General features: G+C 59.1%; 1 protein-coding gene across 3 annotated transcripts; it reads left to right on the top strand.

Annotated features, from left to right (window-relative positions):
• Nucleotides 1–1552: 1552 nt before the first annotated feature.
• Nucleotides 1553–8619, top strand: TNNI1 (troponin I1, slow skeletal type). Of its 3 annotated transcripts, XM_048328052.1 has the most exons (9): nucleotides 1569–1724; nucleotides 4200–4228; nucleotides 4939–4942; nucleotides 5041–5082; nucleotides 5600–5731; nucleotides 5818–5907; nucleotides 6378–6554; nucleotides 7826–7936; nucleotides 8249–8619. In XM_048328052.1, exons 1-8 carry the CDS (start codon nucleotides 1584–1586, stop codon nucleotides 7931–7933), a joined length of 723 nt encoding a protein of 240 aa, XP_048184009.1. In that variant the 5' UTR covers nucleotides 1569–1583; the 3' UTR covers nucleotides 7934–7936; nucleotides 8249–8619. The 3 variants fall into 3 exon arrangements, with proteins under 3 accessions (XP_048184008.1, XP_048184007.1, XP_048184009.1); XM_048328051.1 differs by lacking the exon at nucleotides 4939–4942 and having other exon boundaries at nucleotides 1553–1724; nucleotides 8252–8619; XM_048328050.1 differs by lacking the exon at nucleotides 4939–4942 and having other exon boundaries at nucleotides 1553–1724.
• The last annotated feature ends 811 nt before the right edge of the window (nucleotides 8620–9430 follow it).

Raw genomic sequence — 9430 nt, 5'->3', positions numbered from 1 at the left:
AGGAAAGATGCTGGAGGCCTGGCCCCGCGGGGGCTTTTCCTTATAAAGGTCTAACGGGGTGGTTAAAGCCTCCTCCTCCTCGGGGGTGAGAGCAGATCCCCCGCGCTGGCGTTTGCAGCCAGGGAAGGGTCCTTGCAGGGGTCCCGGGGCTGGGCTGGATGCAGGGGGGCTTCTCCCCTGGCCACTGGGACTTGCTGGGTGCAATTCACACGAGGATGGCACTGCCACTGCCATTGCCACTGTCACCGATCTCCCACCAGCTTATGGGGATCCCCAGAGCTCGCGTTGGTTTCCAGGCAGGGGGAAGGAGCCGGGAAGGCTCTGCAGGATGGGGCTGTCTGTGCTCCCCACCATGGGAGCTGCCCCACTCCTGCAGCTGCATGTCCCTCCCGGCCATGAAAGCCCCAGGATTAACATGCCAGGCATTGTCCCTGCTGGGCCCCACGCTGGGAATTGTTTGCTCCTAAATTTGTCCCTAAAAATATCCTGGGGAACAGGTGTTGCCTGCCCTGCAGTCCTTGCCATGCAAAGGGACACCGGGCAAGGGGCTTTGTGGGAGCAGTGGGGACAAACAGCAGCTTTGTCACTGCTTTTCGGGAATTTCATGGGGAAAACCTCAGGGCCTGTGAGAGACTGGGATGTGCTTGAGCATCCCAAGCTGTGCTGCATGAGTGGGGCTGGTCCTTCTCCTTAAAGAGGGGACTGTGCCCTCCTTGGTCCCAACCCCACCTGGCATGAAGTGTGACCCCACATTTGCTGGTTTATGCCATCACCCCTCAGCACTGTGGTCTGGCCTGGTGACGTTCACTCTGGTGGCTCAGGTGGCTCTGGTGGCTCGGGTGGCTCCCAGGAGGCCCCTTGGCCAGCGCTGTGCTGTGTGCCCCATTGTGCAGGGGTCAGCACGGCAGGAGCTCCCAGGCTGTTCACACCCCCTCCCCTGCCTGTTCCAGCATCTCTGAAGCTCTGTCACACTGGACAGACGCAAGGCAGAGGTGCCAGGAGGATCCACCCCATCCCCACGGCATCACCAGCACTGGTCAGCCTGAGCCTGTGTGTCCCCAACACCCCACGTGTGAGCAGGTGCTGTCCGAGCTGGGGGAACTCCAGTGCTCAAAGGGGCTCCAAGAGAGCTGGAGAGGGACTATGGACAAGGGATGGAGCGCCAGGACAAGGGGAATGGCTTCCCACTGCCAGAGGGCAGGGATAGAGGGATAGTGGGGAGAAATTCTTCCCTGTGAGGGTGGGGAGGCCCTGGCACAGGCTGCCCAGAGAAGCTGTGGCTGCCCCATCCCTGAAAGTGTCCACGGCCAGGTTGGACAGGGCTTGGAGCAGCCTGGGACAGTGGAAGGTGTCCCTGCCCAGGGCAGGGGTGGGACTGGATGGGCTTTAAGGCCCCTTCCCACCCAAACCATTCTGGGATGATTCCCGTGTAAACAGCCCTGGAATTCTCCGAACCAAAGCGGGGTTGTGAGTGCCCTGGGACAGGAGTGCAGTGACACACGGGTGACCTGTGTGTGTCCCTGTGTTCCAGGCGGTGCCCCAGGTGTGAGCAGCAGTCCCAGCACTCATGGGGCTTGCAGCAGATGCCTGCAGAGGAGGGGATTTGTGCTATTTTTACCGACCACTTGCAGGCAGGGCTGGGATTCAATATCCCCCCTCAGCCACAGCCCCAGCAGAGCGCGGCTGTCCTGAGGCCAGGCGTCACCTCCCTCCTGCACAGCCAGGTAAGACAGACACTGCCACTGCCCCGTGTCCCCCTCCGCGTGTGCTGGTGGTGACATGGGCACAAGACCCCTGGCACTCGCACGTGACAGGGAGGAACCCCCAGCACGTGAATTTGCCTGAATTTCTCCCCCTCTCTGAGGTGGATCAGACATTTCTTCTGCTCTTGGAGAGGGGATTGGTGAGGCTGCAATGGGGACAAAGACTTTGGAGCTGATATTTGACTGGTTTTTTTCCAAAAAGTGGCAAACAGGACCGTTTGGAGGGCCCTTGTCCGAGTGTTCCAGTCTGGCTTGCTGGTGTGAGGTTCAGGGTGGGAGCAGAGTGTGGAGTAGCTGGGAGAGTGCCTGTGGTCTGTCTCCAGCCTCCCAGGATGGGGGAGGATGTCAGGATTGGTTGTGTTTGGGTTTATGGGATTATTTCTTTTAAGGATTTCCATGATCCAGTGGTTCAATAAACTTTACAAGCTCTTCACAGCTGGGGCAGTGCAAATAGTGCAGAAAGAGCTTGTCCAGATCCTCTCATCCCCATCAGGGAGCGAAGTCTCTCGTGGATGTTCCAGATCCAGCTGGAGTCCAAAAGTCCTGGCACTGGGGATTGCTGGGGATGTCTCACTGGCACAGCCGAGTCCCTGCTGTTGTTTGGGAAGCCAATTTAGGACTATTTGGCCCTAAAACTTGACTGACCTTGGTAGAGGTCGTGAGCTCGAGGTGTGGCGTGGATCCCACCCCAAGGAATGCCGGGCTCTGTTCCAGCAGGGGACAATGGAAACGCTGAGGGGCTGCACCCAACCCTCGCCAGCTCCAGGGAGAGAAAGGCTCCTCTGCCACCCCCGAAATAAACTGGGGGGCAGCAGCTGGGACCCAGCCTGCTCAAGGCACCAGTGCTGCCTCGTGTCCTCTGGGATGTTTGTCACAGCACCAAAAACCTCCACAAAGGCAGGAAACAGGATCTGTCTGATGTGGTTTGAGGACAAAGAAATTCCTGTTCTTGGGATTTTTCCTTGTAAATCCAGGGATCTGGATTGGGAGGCTCCGGGGGAGATGATTCCTGCTGGGATTTTATGACATTTTCCCCCCACCAAACTCCACTGATTCAGGACATGTCTCTGGCTGAGCTGTGGGGGCATGGAGAGAACAGGGACAAGGGGACAGAGCCAGGAGGTGCCCTGAGATTTGCCTGGCACAGGCTCCATGCAAGCCTGGGAGTAGCTGTTTGAGACCAGCTTTTCATTTCCCCCAGCAGAAATCTTTGGGGTCTAAAGCAGTTTCCAAATTTCAGGGAATAAAAAAGGATCAAGGCAAAAAATCCCAGCTTGTCCATTTCACTCCTAAGGAAAAGGACTAAACCCACACCTGGGAAATGCTGTTTGAGGGAAAAAAATTTAAAAGGATTGGTATGTCCCCCACATTTTTCAGCTGCTTGGGCTCGCAGGTTGCCCCCGCTGCTCAGCACAGGAGAGGTCAGAACAGGGAGCAGCGTGGGATGGAGCAGCTGCCAGGGCTTGGGATCACCAGGCAAATGTAAAATAGGAAACCCTGAGTGTTTCACCTGGAATGTGGCTGCTGAAGGAACCTGCTCAGCTGTGGGCTCTGACTTAGAGAATCCCAGAATGGTTTGGGTTAGAAGGGACCGTAAAGATCCTCCAGTTCCACCCCCTGCCATGGGCAGGGACACCTTCCACTGTCCCAGGGTGCTCCAAGCCCCGTCCAGCCTGGCCTTGGACGCTGCCAGGGATCCAGGGGCAGCCACAGCTTCCCTGGGCACCCTGTGCCAGGGCCTCCCCACCCTCACAGGGAGGAATTTCTTCCCAGTATCCCATCTAACCCTGCCCTCTGGCAGTGGGAAGCCATTCCCTGTGTCCTGTCCCTCCATCCCTTGTCCCAGAGTTTCTCTCCCACTCTCTTGGAGCCCCTTTGAGCAGTGGAAGGGGCTCTGAGGTCTCCCTGGCTCCTTCTCTTCTCCAGACTGGACACCCCCAGCCCTCTCAGCCTGGCTCCAGAGCAGAGGTGTTGCCCCTTGCTCCGGCACTCCCCGGGTGGATTTTGGCTCTCCCATCCCTGCCGTTGCCCACGGGAGCTGCGGGACAGGACTCCCTGAGCCGACACAGTGGGGGGACCCCCGAGGCACCCCATTTCTCCTGAGATTTCCAGCCTCCATCCTTTGCCCCGAGCTGGGGCGGGCGACGCAGCCGGCGGGGGAACAGCTCGGAGCTTGGGAAAAGCCCCGAGGAGCAGGAGCCCGAGCCCTGCGGGGCCGGCTGGCGGCACGCTGGAGCTTGCCCGAAATGCAGTCAGGTTTTCCCGGAGCCGGCGGCTCGTCCCGTGTTTCCCAGCGGGACAGAGGCTCGGAGCTGCTTCCCTCCGCCGACAGCACGGGGCAGCACCGCACCTCGGCATCGCTCCTCGCTGCCTTCCGCCTTTGTGTGCACTTGGGATTCGCACCTTTGTTTCAGCTCCTTTCCCTTTCTTCGGCAGGGCACAGCACACGCCGCGATGCCAGAGCCGTGAGTAGCTGAAGTCCCCTCGCACCCCATGAACCCTCGCCCGGCTGCGCTTGTCCCTTTGGGGAGGATCGGCTGGGAGACCCTGCCCTGCCCCACACCTCTGTGCCATTGCCCTTGCAAAAGCTGTCTCTAAATGCAAATTGTTCGCCCTTTCAATGTCCCAGTTCAAACCTTGGGGCTTTCCTAGATCCCAAAATGTGGATCTGAGGGTGGGCAGCCCTCTGGATTTGCCGTGAGGCTCTCTGTAGCACATTGTACAAATACACCACGTTCACTGGCGAGCAGAGAAGGGAGAAACTCCTGCAGAGCTTTTCTGGAGCAGTGCCATGGGGATGTCCCAGCCCTGCAACTCGAGCAGGATCCGAGGATCCTGCCCCAGCTGTAGTGGGAGTGGGGGAATGAGGGTGACCGAACTGCAGGGACTGAGCTGGGGTTGGCACGATGGGCACAGTGCCAGCTCACCTGTCACACCTGAGTGACATTTGGGCTTTCTTAGCTGTGGCCCTGAGCTCCCACTGCATTCCCAGAGGGCACCTTCACCTCAGACCCGGCTCACGTGCTGGTGGCAGCTGTGAGATACAGAAATAAGGAACCAACTGCAACCACACGAAATGCTTTCCTTGCCTGTCCCTTCTTTTTCACTGTCATTCCTGATGCCTTGTTCCTCTCTTGTTTTTTCTGTTCCTCCTGGGCTGCTCACCTGCCTGCAGGGAGGTAAGTGCCTTTCCCTTTGGGAGAGATCTCAGTGCTGCTCTGCGTTTGCTGTGCATTTATTTTCAAAGGGTGTTCTCTTTCCCTCCCCTTTCCCCTAGAGAAAATCCAAGATCACAGCCTCACGCAAACTCTTGTTGAAGGTGAGTCCCGAGGGCTGGAAACTCCCTGGGGTTTGTCTTGCTGGGGGAAAGGAGCCGGGTTGGAGCGCGTGGTCGGCGGGACGGGCATGAGGAACAGCACAAGGATGGGCTGTGGGGAGCAGCTCCCACCCCACCTCTCTCTTCTCACTCATGTGGGATCTGTGGTCCAAACAAACCTCCCCTTCACAGAGCTGGGGAGAGACCCCCACACCTTCAGCTCTGAAGCCTCAGCCCATTTGAGCTCTCTGGGCTCTGGCTTGGGATAAACATTCCCTGCCCCAGCAGAGCCAACGTCAGCACCCAGCGGGACCACAGTCCCACAGCCCCCAGTGCCACGGCCCCGCCTGCCCTCAGCACCCCACACCAAAGCTGTGGGGAGGCTTTGATGTGTGTTTGGGGACAGCAGGGAGGGGGCTGGCACACAAGGCTGTCCCATCCTACAGACGCTGTGTGAGTGGCTTGGGGGGAACCAGGAGCCTGTTCAGTTCACACTTCTGCCATTTCCTTGTGCTCACAGAGTTTGATGCTGGCCAAGGCCAAGGAGGAGTGGGATCAGGAGATTGTGGACAAGCAGGCAGAGAAGGAGAGGTACCTGTCTGAGCGGGTCACCCCACTGCACACCAGTGGGCTCTCCCTGAGCCAGCTCCAGGTATTCCTCAGGCCCAAGGGTGGAGGGAGCTCCTTGGGAGCATGGAGGGGCCTTGCTCACCGCTCTCCTGTGCCCTCGGCCCCCAGGACCTGTGCAGGGAGCTGCACGAGAAGGTGGAAATTGTGGATGAGGAGAGATACGACATTGAAGCGAAATGCAACCATAACACCCGGGAGGTAGGAAGGAGGACGGGCTGGTTCCTTCTGGAAATTCCCTCCCAATGGCAGCTCTGGCCTCTGTGGGGATGTGTCATGGACCAGGCTGAGCTGGGATGTGGGACAGGCACCAGGGATATCTCAGGGCTGGTGTTTGCTCTGCAAGGCACCACTCAGAGCAAGGTTCATCCCTGCCCAAAGGGAACTCAAACTGTCCTCAGGATCCACAGAGAGGTTCCTCACCCTCCTGGTCACCCCTGTGGGTCTGAGAGCTTCTCACAGTACAGCTGCCACCTGAGCAGGCTTGGGCCCAGCCCATGGCCCAGCTCTGAGCCTGGGTGGGCAGAGCCTTGGTGGGGGTGGTCCTGCAGGAGAGGGGCAGACCCCTCCGGGGCTTGGTGCTGGCAGAGCCTCCTGCTTCCCACAGGGGCTCTTTGTACAAGGCAGCCCAGCAGTGACCTCCCACTCCTCCTTCTCCCATCCCCCTGCAGATTAAAGATCTGAAAATCAAAGTTCTTGATCTCCGAGGGAAGTTCAAGCGCCCTCCCCTGCGCCGGGTCCGCGTCTCAGCCGATGCCATGCTCAGGGCTCTGCTGGGCTCCAAGCACAAGGTGTCCATGGATCTCAGGGCCAACCTGAAGTCTGTCAAGAAGGAGGACACAGAGAAGGTGGGTGACTCCTCTGGAGGCAGGAGATGGACACACTTCCTAGGGGTGCCCTTGCCCTTCTCCGGGGTGAAAGAGCCTTGTGAGGCCATTCCCATTGTGGGATATTGTGGGACCACGTAGGACCAGTTAGACTGGGCCAGGCAACTGGTGGATGCTAACATGAGATCTTGGGTGGTGTCCGTGGTGCTCTTCCCTCCCAGAGCATGTGGGGGTCTCTCACCTGGGCCCCCCTGGCACCACTGCTGAGCTGCACATGCAGAATCTGATCTCTGATCTTGTAGGGAACCAGGAGAGCTCCTGTTGGGCACAATCACACCCAGAAAACTCCCAGGGAACTCCCAAACCCAGATTAGATAAGACAGAGAAGCCCAGCACTTGGCCTGAGATAAATGGCCCAGTTCCCACCAGCTTGGCAGAGATGTGAGAGGGGAAAGTGTCAATGCCAGCGATGCCCAAACCTGCCCGGGGTGTGCAGGTGCCCCAGCACCAGGAGCTGTGCCTCATCCCCAGGGCCTTTCCGCAGAGCGGTTTCACCAGCTGGTTCCAGCTCAGCAGATTGGATGAGAATCTCAATTTTCAGCTGTTTTTCCTTTGTCCCCCCATCATGGTATAGCACTTTTCCACCCCTTTGGACAGAAAACTGTGCTGACAGCCCTGGGCACCAGGTGGAGAATGGACCTGGGTTTGTTTTAGATGTTGTGAGATGGTGTTGGGGCACAGCTTGTAATCTACAAATGCTGGGGGTTGGCAGAGCAGACACCTGGGCATGCTCCCAGAGCTGCTGTCACCTGCCCAGAGCTGGTGTCACCTCCCCTGTCTGCTCTGGAAGTGTCTGTCAGGCTCCCACTGTCACACCAACAATCCCAGTCCCCACCAAAGGCTCAGAGAAAGTGGGGGTGGGGTTTATGTGGGCTGGGAGGGCAATGCAGGAAGTGTTTTTACCGACATTTGCCCAACTGTGCTGGTGTAAACCCAAAGTCCCACCTGGTTTCTTTCTCCTAAAGACATTTTTCTGGGATTATTGAGCCTTCTGGTGCATGAATGCAGCTGGGCCAGGCTTTGAGGAGGGGAGTATCCACATGGATCCAGATCTCCCTGTGGAGACCAGGCTGCTGTTTGCCACCTCCCAGCCGGCTCCTCGTGCAAGGACACGCGGCAGAGGGACAGGGACTTGGCGAGGGGCAGCTGTGTCCCCAGCTGAGGGCTCTGCGCAGGGAGAGGGATGGGGCAGGGCTGCCAGACCCTCATCCCCGGCCCCGGCTCTCCCGCAGGAACGCCCTGTGGAAGTGGGTGACTGGCGCAAGAACGTGGAAGCCATGTCGGGCATGGAGGGGAGGAAGAAGATGTTCGACGCTGCCAAGTCCCCCACGGGGCAGTGAGAGGTAGGGCCGGGTCCTGATCCCACTGTGCTCCCTCAGACTCCTGGGCTGTGCTTGAGGAGGTGCAGAAATGCCCCCACTCCCTACAGAAAAAGGCAACCCATGCCCATGTCCCACCCCACACTTGGCTGGGGGTCTGTCCCACACCTCCCTGCTGTGGGGTCCCTGCCAGGCCCTCTCCTCCTCTCCTGGGCGCTCCCCTCCGGGTGTGCTGCCCAAGCCACCTCATCCCGTGGCCATAGCTGGCACCACCGCCAGGCTGCTGGCAGCAGCCAAAGCCGCCCCCGCTGCCCCTCTGCTGTTTCTTTCCCACAGAAGCACTGGGAAGAAGACCGTCCCACCCCTGCTGCCAGCCTTCCCTCGCTGCTCCTCCGTCCCTTCATGCCCTTCCCTGAATTCCCACTGAGCTGAAACGCAAGGACAACAGTGTGGGAAGGAGACCTGAGCTTCTTCCTTCCAGCAGAGCCCTCAGCCCTGCTCCTGCATGGCATCCCCGCCGCATCAGCCGCACAGGCCATGCCGTCCCCAAGGGCCACTGGCCACCCCTCTCCTCCCAGCCCTGCAGACGCCCCAGAGGCAGCTGCTGCTCCCCCCATGCCCCATGCCCGGCGGCTCAGCCTGAGCTGTGTCACGCTGAGATGTCCCTGTGCAGCCACACGGGTATTAAAGGACGTGTCCTGGGCCGAGGTCGTGTGGGGTCATCACTGGGGGAACTCTGCCCAGGGCCAGGGCCAGGTCACCCTGCAGTGTCCCCATGCTGGCACTCAGACACCACACCCTGGGGTCACACAGGCTTTGGGCTCATCCCTTGCAGCCCAGGCTGCTCCTCATGTCCCACCAGCTCTGCTGAGCCCCCTGGCCCCATTCAGGGCCACCCTTGCTGGGCCTCAGGGGTGCAGCAGCTTCCCAACCACCAGGCTTGGTGAATGGAGCTGCCTGTTCTCCAAGCCCTGCTTCTCCTCTGCTTTTGGAAAAGCCTTCAGAGCTCCAGACACCAACTCCCTCACCAGCTGCCCCACCACAGGCACTGGAGCTGTGGCAACTGGGACAGCTCCATTTCAAGGCTTGATTCCAGAGATGAATCCCTATTTCAGGCCAAACATCCTGTGCTCCCCTCCAGCCCAACCATTTCCTGTGTCACAGCCCCCCAGACTGCAGCTGGTCAGTGAAAGCAGCTGGGAATGTGTCAGCTCATTCCGGAGCAGGGCTGGAGGGGTGAATTAGTGAGAATTCAAACCACGTGGGGTCTCCTGGCTGGGGGCACTGCAGGAGATGCTCAGCCCACACCCACAGAGCGTTGCTCTTGGTAGGTGCAGCAGTGCCTTGTCTGTGTTCCCAGGGTATCCAGGGGAATTGCAGCATCCACAGACTCAACCCCACACCACATCAGGGTGTGTTGCAGCACCTCCATCCCTTTGGAGCAAGCCTGTAAAGTGCAGAAAATGCAATAAACGGGGAGCAAAGGACAGGGCTGGAAGGAAACGGCATCAAAAAGTG

The sequence above is a fragment of the Corvus hawaiiensis genome, chromosome 24, assembly GCF_020740725.1.
Source record: "Corvus hawaiiensis isolate bCorHaw1 chromosome 24, bCorHaw1.pri.cur, whole genome shotgun sequence".
Taxonomy (NCBI): Eukaryota; Metazoa; Chordata; class Aves; order Passeriformes; family Corvidae; genus Corvus; species Corvus hawaiiensis.
The sequence above is the reverse complement of the archived record's forward strand: the minus strand, read 5'-3'. Positions and strand labels throughout refer to the sequence as shown.